A 23044-nucleotide genomic window follows, 5' to 3' on the forward strand; every position below is an offset into this window, starting at 1 on the left:
CTACATGCGATTTTCCTCTGTGAAAAAGATATTTAGTACATCTCCCTTTTCTTTGTCATCCTCCGTTTCAGTGTCTTCACCGTCATTGGGTGTGTGGACAGAAGGCTCAGATGCATTTACTGATTTAACACGAGTCCAAAACTTCTTAGGATTTTCTGTCAAGTCGATAGACAGTATTTTACATTCGAACTTGTTGAACGCTTCACTCATGGCCATCCTTTTGCTAATTTTGGCTTCAATTACCTTTCGTTTGTCTGTAAGGCATTGGCTGTATTTTAATTTGCGGTGGAGCTCTTTTTGCTTTCGTATCAGCTTTCGAACACAGTTGTCGAACCACGATGGCTCTTTTCCATTCCTCACAATTTTGCTCGGCGCATTACTGTCTAAAGCAGAGATGCGTGGATTCTATAGCAGAAAATAGAGAATGAAAGAGAAAACAACTCTTAGGTAAAAATTGTTTTCCTAATTTAAATAGGTCACAGTGGGACACAAGTGCCCGCAAATTCAGTGTACAATCCAGAATCATACAAGTGCGTTACAGGATCAGTATTGACGCAGTAGTATCATTACAGAGGCTGAGTATCCGGAGAAGTAGTACACACAACTGAACTCCGGTAACAGCTTGTGGCGGGCACTTGACAGTGGCGCTTTCTGCGTCTGTAGAGACGGGCTTATCCCTGGAGGGGCTGCCGGATGGCACTACACGAAACGTCTGCTGCCAACCTCTGAGCTGAGGATCATGTTACCCTCTCAGGTAATTTGACAAGGAGACCATCAGACCTAGTAATCACGGAGTTTGATGAAACTTAATTACGTTGTAGAGGGATCTATCATGAGTACATGGCTCGTGGCTTTTTATGCTACGGCCCCTAGTTTCCGAGAAAATCGATATTAAAATTTTATGGTTACCACCTATACCCACAACGTTAGTCATGTTTCGACCAAGCGAGCGGAGTGCAGCGGCCTGGGTTTACAGTTGCCACACTATGGATTAGCCAACCGTCTGATGTTTACTTTTACAGTATGGTTGAAATACCCACGAAAAAAAATCAAAATGTTGCATTCACAGGAATGATCAAATACGCGTGGTTCGCATCGAAAATTACCAAAGAAAGAACAATTGTTCTGCATCCAAACAAACTGTGTTTTCCGGTACCACTTTCGAAAACAGTAGCTTCTATTAAATGCTTTGTCATTCCTTTGCAACAAATACCACCAGAATTTTGTTCTAGCTCAGCAAACGGTTGCGTGTAAGACGATTATGTAATCTATTCTGTTACAGATGGAGTGCACATTTGAAGAAAGTTTGCTGTGATGTTTGTTTTTTTGATGGACTTACCAAAGGAACAATGACTACTTTTGTACATTATACTATTTAATGGTATTCTGTACGAAGAAACTGAAAAAAGGGAACTACAGAGAAGTTCTAAACGCTCACCACAAGCATGGTGGCCATTACCATTAACCGCTGCAGTACTCGTTCTTATTTACAGCGATATTCAGTAATTCTGTAACGGCTTAAAGATCACTGGTTGCCTGTTCCGTACTGAGTCGAAAAGTTCGGGTTTGTATGTCACCAGCACTTCAAAGATGTTACTTTCATGAGCTGTTTCTGTAATTAAATATTCTAGTTACTTTTCAGACAAGGCACTTAGAATAATTTCACAGGATCTCATGTCCCTACTGTCTTTCCTAATCACTTGAGTCTCCCAGTCTACAGCTGGCTCAAACTTCCAACTAAAACTATAACATGGCCAGGAAATCGTACGCGAAATATTCTCCAAGCACCCCCTTAAATGTTCCGCCACTATTGCCGGTGAGCCAGGTGGCGTATAAAAGCGTCAGATGACCACGCTTGATCTACCTTTAATATTTATCTTCGCCCAAATTATTTCGTATTCTGAATCTGTTCGAATGTCATTTGATATAACTGTGCTTTTTTATGGGTATAAACACGCTTCCATTGATAGCCTTCGACCTATCTTTGCTGTATACATTTCAATCGGCGTTAAGATTTTATTAGCTGCTAATACCTGGTTTCAGCCACTTTCTGTCCCGGGTGCTATGTGGGAGTTGATACTGTTCATAAGTGAGTATAGTCCCGATTCCTTCCCATAGACGATCCTGACGCTAACAAAAACTATATTAACATCTCCTTTCTCCGACCTGCAATGACAAATGCTACCCTGTCTGGAATCTAAATACATCTTATCGGGCTGCCGGAGGGATTTCTCTAGCCTAAAAAACCCACATGTGCGTATCACCTGTACTCCCCCATTATCCGCTTCTGTGTGTAGTCCATGCTTGACTTATTAGGGGAGCCCTATACTTCTGCACCTGACAGCGGAGGTCGAGAAATCTTCGTTCTAGATCGTCACAGCAACGCGATCTGTCCTCGGAATGATTCTACAAAACGATAGCTTTGCTTCCACACCCTTCAACCCCTCCTCTCCCTTCCCCGGGGATGGTCTCCGAAACCAGGCAGCAGGCGTCATTCATGCCAGGTACAGCCAGTGCATTCTGTCGCTGCCAGCACAACGTGTTTCACGTCTCGGATGATACTCTCGTGGCAAGCAAACAGGCTAGACACTGGCCTTGTTTACAGACGTGCCCGCTATTTCCCAGCAGGGCTTAACTACCTGCCTAAGACGGAGCTACCAGTTACAATCTACGTCACTCTCTGTGCGTGTTCGGAGCTCGCACGAAAATTGGCCACAGTCCGAACAGACGAAGCATCTTGCCTGGCTCGGACGTACTTTCAGCAGTGAGCAATACCTCGAACCTGTTTTTAAGGCGTAAGGGGACATCTGTGTGGCAGATATCCACTTTCGTCTTCCACCCAGATATTTGCTATCTCGCACTGTGAGATAAGTGTCGACCGGCTGGGACGCGCCAATCGAAAGCCGCAGCGACTTCAGGGATCCGAGGCAGCGCTGGAGGCTCCAGTGGAACTAAAGCATTCGTCTCAGGTGCCCCAAAGCTACAGCAGCTTAGGGCAGCAGTCAGAAGCCTGTCGATTGTGGTCAACACAGCTTTCAGCTATTTAGGGATGGTGGCCAATTCCTCATGCATCTGTACACAACAGACACAGTCTCTATCCGACTTTAATCAATTCTTGTCTGTATCACAAGTAAAGGAACACTAAGCCAAAAGGTTGTTGGATGCTACCTAAATTCTTCTGCTGCTTCTAGTTTGCACTGTACTCCAAAATCAGTTCATCCAAACCAAATACACTCAAACTTCTACATCTACATCTACATCTACATCTATACTCCGCGAGCCACCTTACGGTGTGTGGCGGAGGGTACTTATTGTACCACTATCTGATCCCCCCTTCCCTGTTCCATTCACGAATTGTGCGTGGGAAGAACGACTGCTTGTAAGTCTCCGTATTTGCTCTAATTTCTCGGATCTTTTCGTTGTGATCATTACGCGAGATATATGTGGGCGGTAGTAATATGTTGCCCATCTCTTCCCGGAATGTGCTTTCTCGTAATTTCGATAATAAACCTCTCCGTATTGCGTAACGCCTTTCTTGAAGTGTCCGCCACTGGAGCTTGTTCAGCATCTCCGTAACGCTCTCGCGCTGACTAAATGTCCCCATGACGAATCGCGCTGCTTTTCGCTGGATCATGTCTATCTCTTCTATTAATCCAACCTGGTAAGGGTCCCATACTGATGAGCAATACTCAAGAATCGGACGAACAAGCGTTTTGTAAGCTACTTCTTTCGTCGATGAGTCACATTTTCTTAGAATTCTTCCTATGAATCTCAACCTGGCGCCTGCTTTTCCCACTATTTGTTTTATGTGATCATTCCACTTCAGATCGCTCCGGATAGTAACTCCTAAGTATTTTACGGTCGTTACCGCTTCCAATGATTTACTACCTATGGCATAATCGTACTGGAATGGATTTCTGCCCCTATGTATGCGCATTATATTACATTTATCTACGTTTAGGGAAAGCTGCCAGCTGTCGCACCATGCATTAATCCTCTGCAGGTCCTCCTGGAGTACGTACGAGTCTTCTGATGTTGCTACTTTCTTGTAGACAACCGTGTCATCTGCAAATAGCCTCACGGAGCTACCGATGTTGTCAACTAAGTCATTTATGTATATTGTAAACAATAAAGGTCCTATCACGCTTCCCCGCGGTACTCCCGAAATTACCTCTACATCTGCAGATTTTGAACCGTTAAGAATGACATGTTGTGTTCTTTCTTCTAGGAAATCCTGAATCCAATCACAAACCTGGTCCGATATTCCGTAAGCTCGTATTTTTTTCACTAAACGTAAGTGCGGAACCGTATCAAATGCCTTCCTGAAGTCCAGGAATACGGCATCAATCTGCTCGCCAGTGTCTGCGGCACTGTGAATTTCTTGGGCAAATAGGGCGAGCTGAGTTTCACATGATCTCTGTTTGCGGAATCCATGTTGGTTATGATGAAGGAGATTTGTATTATCTAAGAACGTCATAATACGAAAACACAAAACATGTTCCATTATTCTACAACAGATTGACGTAAGCGAAATAGGCCTATAATTATTCGCATCTGATTTATGACCCTTCTTGAAAATGGGAACGACCTGCGCTTTCTTCCAGTCGCTAGGTACTTTACGTTCTTCCAGCGATCTACGATAAATTGCTGATAGAAAGGGGGCAAGTTCTTTAGCATAATCACTGTAGAATCTTAAGGGTATCTCGTCTGGTCCGGATGCTTTTCCGCTACTAAGTGATAGCAATTGTTTTTCAATTCCGATATCGTTTATTTCAATATTTTCCATTTTGGCGTCCGTGCGACGGCTGAAGTCAGGGACCGTGTTACGATTTTCCGCAGTGAAACAGTTTCGGAACACTGAATTCAGTATTTCTGCCTTTCTTCGGTCGTCCTCTGTTTCGGTGCCATCGTGGTCAACGAGTGACTGAATAGGGGATTTAGATCCGCTTACCGATTTTACATATGACCAAAACTTTTTAGGGTTCTTGTTTAGATTGTTTGCCAATGTTTTATGTTCGAATTCGTTGAATGCTTCTCTCATTGCTCTCTTTACGCTCTTTTTCGCTTCGTTCAGCTTTTCCTTATCAGCTATGATTCGACTACTCTTAAACCTATGATGAAGCTTTCTTTGTTTCCGTAGTACCTTTCGTACATGATTGTTATACCACGGTGGATCTTTCCCCTCGCTTTGGACCTTAGTCGGTACGAACTTATCTAAGGCGTACTGGACGATGTTTCTGAATTTTTTCCATTTTTGTTCCACATCCTCTTCCTCAGAAATGAACGTTTGATGGTGGTCACTCAGATATTCTGCGATTTGTGCCCTATCACTCTTGTTAAGCAAATATATTTTCCTTCCTTTCTTGGCATTTCTTATTACACTTGTAGTCATTGATGCAACCACTGACTTATGATCACTGATACCCTCTTCTACATTCACGGAGTCGAAAAGTTCCGGTCTATTTGTTGCTATGAGGTCTAAAACGTTAGCTTCACGAGTTGGTTCTCTAACTATCTGCTCGAAGTAATTCTCGGACAAGGCAGTCAGGATAATGTCACAAGAGTCTCTGTCCCTGGCTCCAGTTCTGATTGTGTGACTATCCCATTCTATACCTGGTAGATTGAAGTCTCCCCCTATTACAATAGTATGATCACGAAACTTCTTCACGACGTTCTGCAGGTTCTCTCTGAGGCGCTCAACTACTACGGTTGCTGATGCAGGTGGTCTATAGAAGCATCCGACTATCATATCTGACCCACCTTTGATAACCCAGATTATTTCACATTCGCATTCGCTAATAACTTCACTGGATATTATTGAATTCTTTACTGCTATAAATACTCCTCCACCATTGGCGTTTATCCTATCCTTGCGGTATATATTCCATTCTGTGTCTAGGATTTCGTTACTGTTCACTTCCGGTTTTAACCAACTTTCCGTTCCTAATACTATATGCGCACTATTTCCTTCAATAAGAGATACTAATTCAGGAACCTTGCCCTGGATACTCCTGCAGTTTACCAATATTACGTTAACTTTTCCTGTTTTTGGTCTCTGAGGACGGACGTTCTTTATCAACGATGATAATGTCCTCTCTGGTAAGCCGTCAGGTATTTTATCGTTTCGCCCAAGGGGGGGTCCCTCTAACCTAAAAAACCCCCGTGTGCACGCCACACGTACTCTGCTACCCTAGTAGCTGCTTCCGGTGTGTAGTGCACGCCTGACCTGTCTAGGGGGGCCCTACAGTTCTCCACCCAATAACGGAGGTCGATGAATTTGCAACCATTATAGTCGCAGAGTCGTCTGAGCCTCTGGTTTAGACCCTCCACACGGCTCCAAACCAGAGGACCGCGATCGACTCTGGGCACTATGCTGCAGATATTAAGCTCAGCTTGCACTCCGCGTGCGATGCTGGTTGTCTTCACCAAATCAGCCAGCCGCCGGAAGGAACCAAGGATGGCCTCAGAACCCAAGCGGCAGGCGTCATTCGTTCCGACATGTGCTACTATCTGCAGCCGGTCACACCCAGTGCGTTCAATAGCTGCCGGAAGGGCCTCCTCCACATTACGGACGAGACCCCCCGGCAAGCACACCGAGTGCACACTGGCATTCTTCCCCGACCTACCCGCTATTTTCCTGAGGGGCTCCATAACCCGCCTAACGTTGGAGCTCCCTATAACTAATAGGCCCGCCCTCTGTGACTGTCGGGACCTTGCCGGAGAATCGGCCACTGGCCCAACAGGCGAGGCATCCTGTGGTGGCTCGGAAACGATGTCATCACCACTAGGAAGCACCCCGTACCTGTTGGAAAGGGGTAAGGCAGCTGCCACGCGGCCAGATCCCACCTTCGCCTTTCGGCCAGGCACGCGCGAGCCCACCACTGTCCGCCATTCACCCTGGAGTGATGGCTGACCGGTAAGATGCTCACTGCCGGAAGACGCAGCGACATCAGGGGTTCCATGTGATTCCAAGGCCACCGAAGTAGGCATAGGTCTCACCACAGTTGCCCCAACGCCACTACGAGCCGACGCCTGCGCCTCGAGCTCGATGAGCCTAACAGACAAAGCCTCCACCTGCCCCCGAAGAGTGGCCAATTCTCCTTGCGTCCGCTCACAACAACCACAGTCCCTACACATGACTATGTTTACCCTACTCTATACGGTGACAAATTCCCAAGATAATCTTCTGATGAGCTACTCTGATAATCAAGAAACACTCACTGAAATACGAGACGCGAAAACTACGCTAGGTTTCCCCAGAAAAACTATTTAAAAGCTAAGCGCAGCAAATAAATACAAAAACGCTTTATACAAACAGTACTCGCTGCTGCTGGTGCTCTCGCTCTGGCTGTCACAAGACAACTGCTGATTCAAGTGACTAGTGGCTAACGGCCGCGAAACAAACAAAAGACGGTTTTAGGGCGCTTTCTGTTCTAAACGATCAAGAAAACACTAAGAAATCTAACACGAAAACTACGTAAAGTTTTATCAAGAACTGTTAGTTACTATGCAGAGCAGATAAACACAAATAGAATCCCTTCCTTAGTGGAAGGTCGTAAACAAAATGCTAAATAAACGCTTTATACAAACAGTACTCGCTGCTGCTGGTGCTCTCGCTCTGGCTGTCACAAGACAACTGCTGATTCACGTGACTAGTGGCTAACGGCCGCGAAACAAACAAAAGACGGTTTTAGGGCGCTTTCTGTTCTAAACGATCAAGAAAACACTAAGAAATCTAACACGAAAACTACGTAAAGTTTTATCAAGAACTGTTAGTTACTATGCAGAGCAGATAAACACAAATAGAATCCCTTCCTTAGTGGAAGGTCGTAAACAAAATGCTAAATAAACGCTTTATACAAACAGTACTCGCTGCTGCTGGTGCTCTCGCTCTGGCTGTCACAAGACAACTTTTCACAAAAGCCTTAAGATGAAGTTAGTAAACACTGATGTCGACAGTAAAATACACAGATACAGTTCACTTTTCCGCAGGTGTATATGAAAACGGAAACTAAACCAAATACTGTGCATAAAGCATAAGTTGCTACTGTTACAAGCGTATCCACTGGCGACAGCTGTTACAATCTCCCATGACAGCTACCCGTGGATATTGGATGCTAGTGACAACTTTCACTTGTGACATTCTCTTTTTATTAAGAATCACGTACAGAATTCTATTAGCTACAAAGTTTTTAATCGAGTTACTTGTCTGATCTTTTAACCCGTTATTTACTAGGTAAAGGTGTAGAATTCTGGCGAGGCCTTTTTAGAGATCAATAAACACGACACCGTTGTGGGTTCATACAATTGGTTCTAGCACAGATACGTCGCACAATTCTACAACAAATTGCTTTGTAGTTCTGCGCGTCTTCCTGAGGCATTTCTTGAAATCTGGGACGAGTTGCATATATTACCATACACATGAGAAGCTTCGTTGTTGTTCGAGCGACATGCAATATTTGCTAAAACAGGAACCAATTCTTTCGCTGTTTGATATAGAATGTCAGTTCACAGAAAAGGACCAAATGAATAACAACGAAAAAAATGTTGCATTTGTGCTCATTGCAGAGATCTGTTCAAAACACCAACGCTTTTAACTACACCATTTACTAATCACTTGAACACATGAAATTTATAACTGGTCTGGCGAAACAGCTCTGTACATGACCACCAACAAGATCTAGTCTGAACTTACATTTACCAAAGAAGAATGAACATAAACGCCTAATCAGTGTTTCCTACCAAGGAATAAAACTATACAATAATCTGCCCAAGCAGATAGAAAAGACTGCTGAAATAAAAGTAGTGGAAAAGTTATTTAAAGAAGCGTCATATGCAGTGAAGGCTTAATTACATAAAACAGAGTAGAGATTTGTTAAAAAATATAACGCGAAGGAATAATAAAACGATCGTAAAACGGCTATCATATCACGTAACACTTCCACACCATGTTCTTCCCTTTCTTTCTTCTTACCTTTTTTTTCTTTCCCTTCCTTTTCTTTTTTGCTTTCTGTGGAGAGCTTTACTCACAAATCTGTGAATTGTGTAATCCTCTTAATCTCTTTCTAAAGTGAACATCTCACTCATTGTACAGTAATACTTATTTAGTTTTTCAGGCTTGCAAATGGGAAGTTGTGGAACACAAAGGTCATCGCAATAGTCCGACGTCAACCGACCGAAGTGTTACTTTATGAAACGATGCTGGTATAGTGCGTGTGTGTGTGTAGTTAATGGGAGTGAGAAATGGATAAACACTGTACTGCTTGCTTTTAAATTATTAAATAACTTATTTATAAAACTGTACTGTACATGGGGATAAACTGAACTAGGTAACATTGCTTTAAACAGACCGGCCTTCAAATCAAGAAGGTTGAGGCTGTGGCCATCATTATTCAGCTTTTACGTGATTTCCCTACATTACTTCAGGTAAATGCCACCACAGTTTCTAGTGTAAGGCCACTGTCGACCACCTGTCCCATCCTTGTACGCTAGACCTGTGAGAATGTAAATGCATGTATATATGAATTCTGTTATTTCTGTTGTGAAACTGCAGAACCAAGAGGCGTCCAGCATCCCTGTAAAACTGATTTACAGATGAATAAAACTACTACTACTACTACATCTTCTACTAGAATGGAATAAGCAACGTCATTGGTTCCAGTAGCATTTCCTCTGTCTTGTGTTCATTAGGAGTCAGTTCAGAACTCACTTATTTCTCTCTCTCTCTCTCCAATGTTTTAGCATCCATGCGACAGTTTACAGTATGATAGTTTTACTGAGTACTCCATTTTCGATCATGCGTGATGGTGTTTTAATTGGAAGCAAGTTTCTACGCTACTAGAAAGATACGATTAGTTAAGAGTCCTGGAAGTGCTGGTGTTTGAGAATAAAGAATTACGCTGTACTTGTATCAGGTAATTAGTGAAATCCCATAGACAGTACTGGAACCTTCGCGACATAGGTAGTGTTCAGAATACGTCTCACCCGTGTGTGACAAAGCTTTTAACCCATACGTCGGCATTAATACGCATCATCAAAGAACAAAACATTCTTTAGAAACTTCTTGACAGCTTAAAACTATGTGCTTGACAGTGACTCTGTCACTGCATTTGCATTTTCATTGTGACACTGACTAAGAAGGACGTCCTTTTCTGGTCATCCGTCAAATATTAGTGCGTTTGAAAGTGCTGTATCGCATCGACTCTTGTGTAACACGGAGTGTGGCTGTTTTGCTGTCGACCTTGACGAATCGGACATGATAAAAGCCCAGCTGAGATTACGGTCTGTTCTTTTATCTAACATGAAACAAGTTATATACGACTGAGATAAGGAAGGTGTTTGTACGTTGATAGAGCAATATTGTAGACTTGTGTCGTCTGCTTGGATTGTTGGCCTCAGTTTAATGATGTTATTCAGACTCACTTGATTACTCTCTTGAAATGGTGTGAATAATAAAAAGGAAACGTATGTACTTTTTTTGAAGTCGGAAATAATGAAATATCTGAGTTCCATTTCTATCTTGTTTCTGTGAACGGATTATTTTGCTACGAAAAGCCACCACACATTCATCTACAGCTATTATATCTACACACATTTCATTACTTAGAGTGTCTGTTTTAAAGAGACACTTGTATGTATTCTGCAAAACACACAGTTTTTTACTATACAAACTTCATCTAAAATTATATCCACAAAATGTCATAGTAGTTGAAATTTCTTTACAAAATGCAAAGACATTATATGTTACGGAAACTTGAGACAGTGGCTCTTAAAAGTTAATGTTTGTGTCTTGTTTTAAAAGATTGTTACAACAACCACCTATTAGCAAACATCATAATGAGCGATTTTAATTACCTTCAGTATGATAGTTACTGTTCGTTTATCGTGGCTCCACCAAGTAGTTAAGCTTTAGGCAAACATTAAAAATTACTTGTACGTCAAGACAGCGATTGATACTGAGAAGTTCCAAATACATCAATTCTGATGTATCGGTTATGATTCACCTATAAATTTTTGATGAAATATTACAGACCCAGCCAAGCTATGGTGTTAATGTTACGGAAATCACACTAAAGAAAACGCTGAAGGAGAGAGGTGAGGAGGGGTTTACCTCCACCAAATATACGGGACACTACCTTGGTGCTGTATCCTCCCTCTCCATTGTCTCACGGACATTTTTGTGAAACCGGCTGTTGCCACGAAGGTGAAGTCAGATTTAACGGCGTCACCAGTAGTCGATCTTGCGTGTGTGATGATAGCATTTGTTATGTTGAAGCTATGTTTGCTTTGGTAATAACCACAGGTATTTTGGACGCTGTAGCGATGCGGCCTGTTTCGTCTTTCTGATAACATTGGAAGTACTCAGCATGGTAGTAAGTTCTTTAGAAGCGCAGGCAGCTAGGTATCGTGCTTCTGATTTGAGGAAAGCTATAAGGAACTAGCTGCGCTACGCATGCAAACAGGATGGGTAGAGTTATTTTGTTGTCCTACCCATGTGAAACCAGTTAATTTCATTACGTCTGACAGTAACTATCAAACGAAGAAAAAATCCTTTCTCAAAATATCTGCTCCATATTGACCCTATAGGTAAACAAATAAGTACACAAATTTTACTACCTAGTCCATCCTAAAACATAGTTCCAGAAATGGAAGTACGAAAATACGCTCAGTTTGCACAAACCCTTTCACATTTACAGCACACTTTGTATCTAGCAGCCAGCTCAAGATTTTAACTCACGACCTGTTGTTGAAATAATCACACTCTTTATAAGTTAATAAGCCATTTGTAGAAAACATTCGATATTTACTGGTATTAAACGCCGTCTCAACCCATGTAGTTCACCACGTTTAGAAAAAAAAAAATTACACTTGAACGAGAGCAGACCACGAATTCCTCAAGACTCAAGGACTAAAATCCTCTCCCGCTACCAAAGCGCACGAAATATCTCTTCTCTGAAAGGTCGAATAACACAGAAGTCAATAATCTCCCCCTTTCAATTTACGTAACCTGGTGTCGTCTTCTTTTTGCCAGTCACAGGTCTTAAATCAGTTTACGGAAAATTTAAACTAACACATTGCAAAAAGCAAATAAAATCAAATTGATCTCGTCTTTACAGACTGAAGGGCAGAAGAAACTATTTTATTTCAAAACAACTGAAAAATGGCTACTTTACAGTCGTGGTATTCCTTCATGTCTGTGACTCACTGTAGCAAAATCCGATTCACATGCTCACTAACAATTAATTTATTAATAGCAACAATTCATACTTCACATTCACACCTCATTCACCCCCTCATTCATTCAGTCAGCACAACGAATGAAAATATTGTCATTCAACACATAAAATAATAGCAACTGTCTGTAACTGAAACTATTACCAAAATTTTATATTTTTAATGAAAATGCTGTTTATTTATTTATTTAATGATCAAGTATTCAGTTGAAAATCTTCACTGAGTTCGGCAAACAAAACATGTCTGTATGTCAGAAAGTGATACATTTAATTTTGTGTATTTCAGAAGTTACTTTGGATGGTAAACTGAAATCGTTACTGTCGTTAAATCTGATTCCCATCACAAAAGAATTACGTAACAACTGGGCTACTAGAAATGTATTTAATAATCCACAGTTATGTTTATGATATCGGACCTCTGTTAAGTAGACACGTGTAGCTTGACTTCACGCGCCAGCCGATTTAAGAGATACATATGGCACTCCCGGTGTGCAAAAGTGTCCACAGGGTTTGTGAGTCACTGGGTGTCGCAAGAAAGGGTCTGTCCCATTCCATACCAATGATTTATCCTATTAAGCCCCATGTATAGCAGCACATATAGATAGGTGGTGGGGGTGGGGGCGGGGAGGGGGAGGGGCTTACAGTGTCTCTTCATTAGAGGTCACAAAATCCCACACAAACTATAACATAGGAACGTGTTTGGCAGAGATCTGCACATGACTCATAGAATAATATTTTCACCACTGACACCATTTGATATTCCTGATGTGATTTGAAAGCTTGTTAATTACAGGATAAATATTTTAGGGCAATTATTCATAAATGATTGTAGCTTTGGTGATAATTGTCTCCTTTGCTGAATTCATGCTTCGTCCCTTTCTTCCTCGGGAGTTACTAATGGAAACTAACTCGCATTTACCTAGTACGTAAATAATCTCCAGACTTGATGTTGCCTGGCAGAATATCTTACTAGCTGTTTGTAATTTTTGCGTTGTTAGGCACCAAGACACTTAATTTTACGCATCTTCTACATTTCATTTCCTGAAGTTGGATAACTTAAGGAAATGGCCGTAATGATATTGGTTTTCACAAAACTGTTTCAGAAGGCTGGCAGTGAGGTTTCTTTTAGAATGAAAATGTAGATAACCTTGACTTTTTTCCCGTGAGCGTCTCTGGTACCTTTTTCTATAGAAGTTGAAAACAACTTCTGATTTCGTATTGCCTGTTTTTTTTCCGTCAGTAAATATCTACTGAGCCTTCTAATACACGTTACGTAATTATAATTTATTAGTCATCCCGAGTTCCATTATTATTATAAATAGTCAATTTTCATATGTTTAGCAGCCTTGGTTTCCCAACTCCGTCCTCATTCCATGATTCTATTCAGAAATTCTCCAACGTGTTAATGTTAGAATGTATTTATGATTACTGACTAGACACTGAAATAATTACTGTGTGCAGAAATGTATAAGGAAAAAAAGCTTGGTGTTATTTTGGGAATTTTCATAGTTCCATCAGTCATTTCCTCGAATGTTGGCCTGAGATACCAAAAACCGGTAGCTTTTAAAGCATTGCACTTTAATTAATCCAGTGAACTACAAAAATAGAAGGCATAGAAGTAGAAAGTACTACAATAAACTCATTAACACGATCAGATGCGAGGTTTTCGATGGAAGAAAAGTGTTGTACAAGGTGTAAAAATTAAATGAGCCTTTTTATTGTTTTTTCCTTGTTTTGCTACTTTGAGGAGTACATGTGAGTAATATTTTTTGTGTGTAGTTTTGTTAATAGCTAAAAAATTTTCAAGCGTATTCTGATTTTCTTTCTAGTTCGTAGTTTTAATTATTAAGTTCAGTATAATGATATTGGTTTGTGAACTAAAATATCTTCCGAAAATACTTTCTAAGTTTAGTTTATAAATCGTTGGATGCACTAGATTTCATCGTACGGGGAAATAATTTCAGATCGTTAAATAAGGAGATCCTATCCATATTCATACTAAGACAAAAGTATATTATTTGGATAGATTATTTAGGTACTGGGTCGTTATAAGTGCAGCTATTCGTGGAGGTCCAGTGCGGTCTGTAATTAGTGTATGGCAGCGAAATTTTGTAGAGGTTCTAGAGCATTAATGAGGAACCGATTTGCGTTGGAAAAAAATTTAAATCCAATTTTAGTCACCAGGTGCAAATCTTGAGCTGTGAATGCAAGAGAAACGTATAGAAATGTTTCCATATGTACAGGACTTGGTCAGAACGGCTCAAAAAAGTGAGAAATGCATAATGCTGATGCTACTATAAACCGCCGCTTACACAGTTTGTTCAATATGAGCACCGGAGATTACGAGATGCTGTACTGCGCCAGACTAGCTCCTCGTGCACAGAATTGGAACCCAGGCCTAGATTGAATGTCTAGACACAGTTTCCTCACTCACCAGTTAATCCCATACAGGCTATGTTGAAAATTACTCCTCTTACTCACATCCCCCATTTTCCTTTATTTCAATTGCTACAATATCTCTTGTTGTGTTAACAAATTTTACATTGTATAATCACAACTGCTTCACTCAAATGCTTAGTTTCACTATTACATCTTATCTGTTTTCAATTTAGGACCTATTAAAGACAAGACCATTTAGTTCAGCCACATCTTTGGACTATGTCACCAAAGTGTATTGTTCAATTTATATTCCTGTGTGAACAACTGTTGTAATTATTGCAGAGTTCATTAGTTAATAGCTTACATATTTCATCTTAGCTAAGTAATTTTAAGTTCCATTTACTCTGAAATAATCCCTACTGTTTTATTCCTAAATCTAGTATCAACATGTTTCCTCTCCAGAAATAGAGATGCTCCGTAGATTCACTAGTTTCAAATTTTTGATCCAACAAAATTTCCCTACACCGCTTATTTATCCTCGTACCTGATGATGGTATAAGAGCCGAAAATTGGTTTGTGAAATAAATAGTATACATTGTAGAATACTGCATCAGTGTTGGGTGTGTTTCCATTCACAATATATAAAATATTCTTCCAACAACCGACGGAACAGCCGATCAGTGTAACTATTTGTTGGCTCTGTAAATCGGTTCCGCATCAACGCTTTAGCATACCTACCAAGCTACGCTGCGATACGGTAGCTACAGTCCACACTAAATCTCCATGAGGAGCTGCACTTTAATTACAACTCCCTAGTATGACTTCCTATTATCTGTCAGAGTAATCTGAGAAAAATATTGTCGTTAGACACGTTGTGTACTTCGTGTGAAATTCAGGTGTGGCACACACGTTGTCAGTTATAACAAATATGGAAATTTCAAAATCTTTCCCCCCTTTGGTTAAATGTATGCCCACGTTTATGCTTGTCACCAAATTAGACTGATTTGAGGGTTTGTTTTACTTTATTTATTTATTTTTGGCAGCCGCCTCAGCCAGCAGAAGCGTGGACTGGCATTAGGGATGCGACGTCTAAGTGCCCAGTTGCTCCACAGATCAACGATATAACGAACAAGTACGTCGGAAACGAGGACTGCCTTTTTCTCAATGTTTACACACCAGAGGTACGGCACCTTATTAATGCGCTTCTGATTGTTACTTCTAGTTAACCTTTTAGAGACTCACGATCTCGCCGCGTTATTTCATAGGAATTGCGTCAAATTACAGTTACCATCGGGAGCGAGTGATGCCCTGAAGCCGGTGATGGTGTGGATCCACGGCGGGGGATTCACGACGGGGTCTGGCGACGGCGACCTGTATGGCCCTGACTACCTGCTGGGCCACGGCGTCGTCGTCGTGACCATCAACTACCGCCTGGGTGTTCTGGGTAAGGATGGATGTACAAACACTGAGCATGTGTCCATTGCTATAGCTGAAAGAAATAGTAACAGTAACAGCAAAAGTGAGTTCAAACTAAGGACAGTGTCAAAATGCTGACCTTTGGGTAAGGACGAGACTTCTGACAATTTTAGATGAGTAATATGGATGTGTGTATGGTAGCTGAATAATGAAATTATTTTGTTCGTAGTGGATCAGTAGAAATCGGCGTCTGTTTCTGGATTAAGTGATGCAACAATGAGATCAATTACCTAATTAGAAATGCGATTTTGGCTTATCTATTTGTTTTGTCGTTTTATAATTTGCGGGAGGGGATAGGAGGATTAAGGATATTGTTCTGTATTTCTTTCTTTATTAATTTGACTCGACTTGCAGTTACGAAAGTATAGACGCGTTGCAGCCATAGCCGCCATTGTTGACAGCAGTTTTGATTTTCTTGATTTCATCACTCTCAGCACATTACGTCTGTATTTACATCTACATACATACTCCAGAAATCACGGCACGCTGCGTGGAGCAGGGTACGTTGTACCACTACAAGGACGGCGCACTGTATCATTACCTCAAGGAAATCAGCGCTTCCTGCAGATAGCCGGCGCTAGGCGATGTGATTCGCCTGCCCCATAGCTTTCCTGCCACATGTACACTTTTAACATCGCCAGCTAGATGCTCAATGTTTCTGTGCGGTATTGTGTGTTTATGACGGTTTCAGTGTTCTACGGAATGGAGCGAAATGCAGGAGCAACGGCACGCAAGGCCTCGCGCGCTGTCGTGCACGGAGTCTCTCGTAAATAAAATGTGTTCATACTTGGCACGATACAATAATGACATCTCAGACCTTACCAAAACTATTTTCATTGTTTTATTATCAATATTGTCTCTGGAAGTTCCTACAAAGTCCAACAGAACGCAGATTCATCAGTGACGAAATTTTTTGCTACACAGATGGAACAGATTCAAACCCTTTACGATATTTAATTTTTTATATTGGAATACTTTAATGTTCTCACGTTTTCGTGCGCATCTACAAATTTCGAGAATGTTCACTTATTTTTTTTAGTCCAAATATGTCTGTAGTTTTGTTGTTTCCGCAGGGCGAAGTAAAGAAAATATTTTCCTTCAAAACTTCTTGTAACGTTAGTTTTTAGTAGCAGCTGGCAATAATTTTTTATGAAAAGTACTCCGTCAAATTCTAGACGCAAACTAGAGATGTTTCTTCTAAGACGGCCGCTGTGGCCGAGCGGTTCTAGGCGCTTCAGTCCGGAACCGCACTGCTGCTTCGGTCGCAGGGTCGAATCCCGCCTCGGACATGGATTAGTGTGATGTTCTTAGGTTAGTTAGGTTTAAGTAGTTCTGAGTCTAGGGGACTGATGACCTCAGATGTTAAGTCCCATAGTGCTTAGAGCCATTTGAACCATTTGTTTCTCCTAACATTTGGTATTATCACAAACTGGCATTGCTGTACGATAATAAGATGTCCTTGAGGTGCCTATTTTCGTGACGCAACTACACTAATTTCCTTTCCTGTCCCGCTTGTGAAAGTGGAACAGGAAGAACTGCTATCTGAAAGCCTCTGTACCAGCCCTAATTTAACATATCTTCGAGGTCCTTATGCGACGTATACGTTGACGGGAGTAGAATCATTCTGCAGCTGGCCTCAAATACCGGTTCTCTAAATTATAGCAACAGCTCGTTGCGAAAAGAGCGTCGCCTATCCTACAGGGATTCCCATTTGCGTTAACGAAGTATTTCCGTAATACTTGCGTGCTCATCGGACCTATCAGTCACAAATCTTGTAACATGCCCCTGAATTACTTCGGTATCGTCCTTTAATCTGACTTGGTGGGGCTCACATATATCCGACCTCAGAATGTGTTCAAGAATTCTGCAACAAGCCGATGGTGAGGAAATTTGTCCGTATTTATACGAGACAGTTCTTTTATCTATCTTATATACAGGAAACATCTGCGCTTTTTTCCTGCAGTTTAGGGCTTTTCGCTGTGCGAGAGATTCACACTAAATGCAAGGCAAATAATGGGCCAAAACCAAATTGTGGTTCCATCTGCGCCTGGCAACTTATTGGTTTCCAACTGTTGTAAATGCTTCTCTACGGCACGTATGCCAGTTTCTGTATCTTCCAAGCGGAAGTCAGCGCGACAGTCGAATGACCATATGTTTGTACTATCGTCCTGCGTGAATGGCCTCTCATGAAATTTCAAATTTCAGCTTTCTTTATGCTGTCTTCTACTGCTATCCCAGTCTGGTCGACGAGTGACTGGATGGAAGCCTTTAACACGCTTTGTTATTTTACGTACAATCAAAATTTTCTCAGGTTCTCGGCAAAATCTTTTTTTAAGGTATTACGGTGGAAGTTGTTGCATGCTTCGCGCATTGAGCTTCTTAAAGATGCAGGAACTTCTATTAACTTTTGCCTGTCAACTTTACGTGCACTTTTTTTGAACCGAGAGACCAATAGTCTCTGTTTCCTCACCATTTCCGAATTTGATTATTAAACCACGGAGAGCCCACTTACATGGCACATGTGTCCCCAGAGCGCGAATCAGTTTAAACTTTGCCCATAATCCCTTTACTTGTACTTTCATTACCTAAGCGGGATGCCAACAATTGCTTCTCTGTTTCTCCTAGCTATAAACACTCTCCTGGCCTTCTTGGCGGATCTATTAACTTTAGTAACCATTGTCGGTATGATGACATCACGATCACTAATCCTTGGTCGCGCGGGGTAGCCGCGCGGTCTGACGCGTCTCATCACGGTCCATGCGGCTCTCCCTATCGGGGTTCAAGTCTTCCCTCGGGCATGGGTGTGTATGTTGTCCGTAGCGTAAGTTAGTTTAAGTTAGATTACGTAGTGTGTAAGCTTAGGGACCGATGACCTAAGCAGTTTGGTCCCATAAGATCTTACCACAAATTTACAATTTTTTACTAATCCTTGTCTTTATACTGACATCTCAGTTAGGTCAGGCCTGTTTGTAGCTACAAGGCCTAAAATGTTTCCGTTGCGTGTGGGTTGTTAATGGCATACAGGATCTTGTGTGATCTCTCCCTGGAAGCCGTTAACGAATAGACCATCATTGACAGGAGCCTTGATCCTTGAGACACTGCACAATTACAGTATCTGGTTGTTTGCGATCTACAATGATTGCCTAGGATGTAATTCACAGCATTTTTTCTTCGACAGTTCTTTATTGAACATAATCAGAATTACACACACGAAAGAATGGTGTTTTATCTACACACCCTATTTTTCCACGTAATCTCCATCCCGTTCTTGGCCTTACTCCAGCGCCAAACAAGGCATGTATGTCTTGTTGGTACCAATCTTTACCCTGGTGGCGGAGCCACTGCTTCAGTGTGTGACTCACCTCCTCATCGTCCTCAAAATGCCGAGTCGTAATGTGTCTGTCTTCGCGAATGAAATCGTCAGCTCACTGCAACATGTCAGGTGTAACGGTCGTGGATGGTCTCCCCGACCGCTGCAAATCGTGGAGCTCCGCCGAACCGCCTTATGATGACGTCACCCTCTGTGCCCAGCGACTAACTGTACTTCTGTCGACAGCAGATGCTCCATAGACTTTGCACAAGCGTTTGTGAATTTTACCCACAGTTTCTTTCGATGCAGTGACAAATTCAATGACGTCACGTTGCTTGTGACGTACATCACCTACAGACGCCATTTTGAAACTGTCCTGCAGCTACGCTATTTGTTGGAAGCGACGGAAACTTGACGCACTCATGCAGGAGACTTCAAGTAATACATACGTAACGTTTCGCTTTCGTCGCATTGTTTTCGGCTGAAAACGAAAATGACGTGCATTAATTTCTAGGCAAGCCTCGTAACTTCGGACGTTACTGACATCTAATGCATAACTTTCCCATATAGCCAATACAGACAGTTCAGTCCCATAGCTTTCTTCTCTCTTCTTGCTTATTAAGCGACGTGACGATACAGTAGGATAGGACGGGTGGTAGGGACAGAGCATCGAGTGACATTATACTGAGTGCACTATCCGAAAATTACCTCGAGCAATTAAACAGAGAACCGACTCGTGGAGATAACATCTAGGACCTACTGATAACAAACAGACCCGAACTTTTCGACTCTGTAAGTGCAGAACAGGGAATCAGTGGTCATAAGCCCCGTTGCAGCATCCCTGAATATGGAAATTAATAAGAATATAAAAAAAGGGAGGAAGGTTTATCTGTTTAGCAAGAGTAATAGAAGGCAGATTTCAGACTACCTAACAGATCAAAACGAAAATTTCTGTTCCGACACTGACAATGTTGAGTGTTTATGGAAAAAGTTCAAGGCAATCGTAAAATGCGTTTTAGACAGGTACGTGCTGAGTAAAACTGTGAGGAACGGGAAAAACCCACCGTGGTTCAGCAACAAAGTTAGGGAACTACTGCGAAAGCAAAGAGAGCTTCACTCCAAGCGTAACGCAGCCAAAACCTCTCAGACACAAAGAAGCTAAACGTTGTCAAAGTTAGCGTAAGGAGGGCCATGCGTGAGGCGTTCAGTGAATTCGAAAGTAAAATTCTATGTACCGACTTGACAGAAAATCCTAGGAAGTTCTGGACTTACGTTAAATCAGTAAGTGGCTTGAAACAGCATATCCAGACACTCCGGGATGATGATGGCATTGAAACAGAGGATGACACGCGTAAAGCTGAAATACTAAACACCTTTTTCCAAAGCTGTTTCACAGAGGAAGGCCGCACTGCAGTTCCTTCTCTAAATCCTCGCACAAACGAAAAAATGGCTGACATCGAAATAAGTGTTCAAGGAATAGAAAAGCAACTGGAATCACTCAACAGAGGATAGTTCACTGGACCTGACGGGATACCAATTCGATTCTACACAGAGTACGCGAAAGAACTTGCCCCCCTTCTAACAGCCGTGTACCGCAAGTCTCTAGAGGAACGGAAGGTTCCAAATGATTGGAAAAGAGCACAGGTGGTCCCAGTCTTCAAGAAGGGTCGTCGAGCAGATGCGTAAAACTATAGACCTATATATCTGACGTAGATCTGTTGTAGAATTTTAGAACACGTTTTTTGCTCGCTTATCATGTCGTTTTTGGAAACCCTGAAACTACTCTGTAGGAATCAACACGGAATCCGGAAACAGCGATCGTGCGAGACACAACTCGCTTTATTTGTTCATGAGACCCAGAAAATATTAGATACAGGCTCCCAGGTAGATGCTATTTTCCTTGACTTCCGAAAGGCGTTCGATACAATTCCGCACTGTCGCCTGATAAACAAAGTAAGAGCCTACGGAATATCAGACCAGCTGTGTGGCTGGATTGAAGAGTTTTTAGTAAACAGAACACAGCTTGTTGTTATCAATGGAGAGACGTCTACAAACGTTAAAGTAACCTCTGGCGTGCCACAGGGGAGTGTTATGGGACCATTGCTTTTCACAATATATATAAATGATCTAGTAGATAATGTGTCGGAAGTTCCATGCGGCTTTTCGCGGATGATGCTGTAGTATACAGAGAAGTTACAGCATTAGAAAATTGTAGCGAAATGCAGGAAGATCTGCAACGGATAGGCACTTGGTGCAGGGAGTGGCAACTGACCCTTAACATAGACAAATGTAATGTATTGCGAATACATAGAAAGAAGGATCCTTTATTGTATGATTATATGATAGCGGAACAAACACTGGTAGCAGTTTCTTCTGTAAAATATCTGGGTGTATGCGTGCGGAACGATTTGAAGTGGAATGATCATATAAAATTAATTTTAGGTAAGGCGGGTAGCAGGTTGGGATTCATTGGGAGAGTCCTTAGAAAATGTAGTCCATCAACAAAGGAGGTGGCTTACAAAACACTCGTTCGACCTATACTTGAGTATTGCTCATCAGTGTGGGATCCGTATCAGATCGGGTTGACGGAGGAGAATAGAGAAGATCCAAAGAAGAGCGGCGCGTTTCGTCACAGGGTTATTTGGTAACCATGATAGCGTTACGGAGACGTTTAGCAAACTCAAGTGGCAGACTCTGCAAGAGAGGCGCTCTGCATCGCGGTGTAGCTTGCTCGCCAGGTTTCTAGAGGGTGCGTTTCTGGATGAGGTATCGAATATATTGCTTCCCCCTAGTTATACCTCCCAAGGAGATCACGAATGTAAAATTAGAGAGATTCGAGCGCGCACGGAGGCTTTCAGACAGTGGTTCTTCCCGCGAACCATACGCGATTGGAACAGAAACGGGAGGTAATGACAGTGGCACGTAAAGTGCCCCCCGCCACACACCGTTGGGTGGCTTGCAGAGTATAAATGTAATTGTAGATGTAGCGTATGCTGGGGACTGCCTTTCTGGTGTTAATTGTTGTTTTTTTTTGAGAAGTTTTTTTCTGTTATATTAACTCACACTTTGAATGTCTCGAGTAAAAGCCATCGCATCTTGGCGGTCTGTGTATCTTCGAACGGGCACGATACCAGTTACTATAGCTTGTTGCTGTGCCTCAAATGAAACATATTGACGAAGAGTTCGTTTGTCAACAAACTACGTAATGTGTACACGTACCTTCTATTTCCTAAAGTGGGTTCTCTTGAATAACATACGCAAAGAAGACCTGGTGTGACATTACCTTTGCACCCGTACTACACATTTCAATGCTACCCCTGGATCATTCAGATTCTCAGCCTAGTGTCTGCTGTCCTTAGAACAGGCATCTGATACCTACATTTGTGACGCTGTACAGGCAAAAGCTCAGACGGTATGTCCGGAATACTTATAAACTGTTAATCTAAACTCGTACGCTAATTAGATGAAATTGTTGTTTGCAGCTGTACGTAATTAACATATAACATGGCACCAAATTCACACGTTCTTTTTACGTTGATCAGTTCCAGCGGAAGTATCATGTAATTTCCATGTGATATTGTGCTAAGTCCTGGCTGAAACATTCTTCTCGCTTGTTGTTTGCAACAGGAGTCTAATTAAGGAACAA

General features: G+C 41.9%; 1 protein-coding gene across 1 annotated transcript in view; it reads left to right on the top strand.

Annotated features, from left to right (window-relative positions):
* Positions 1-23044, top strand: part of LOC124777012 (juvenile hormone esterase-like) — a 97338-nt gene that overhangs the window by 12834 nt on the left and 61460 nt on the right. Inside the window, exons 2-3 of the mRNA XM_047252261.1 lie at positions 15656-15793; positions 15897-16056. Of these exons, the coding sequence (XP_047108217.1) occupies positions 15656-15793; positions 15897-16056 (298 nt within the window). The remainder of the gene's footprint in view (positions 1-15655; positions 15794-15896; positions 16057-23044) is intronic.

Source organism: Schistocerca piceifrons, chromosome 2 (assembly GCF_021461385.2).
Source record: "Schistocerca piceifrons isolate TAMUIC-IGC-003096 chromosome 2, iqSchPice1.1, whole genome shotgun sequence".
Taxonomy (NCBI): domain Eukaryota; kingdom Metazoa; phylum Arthropoda; class Insecta; order Orthoptera; family Acrididae; genus Schistocerca; species Schistocerca piceifrons.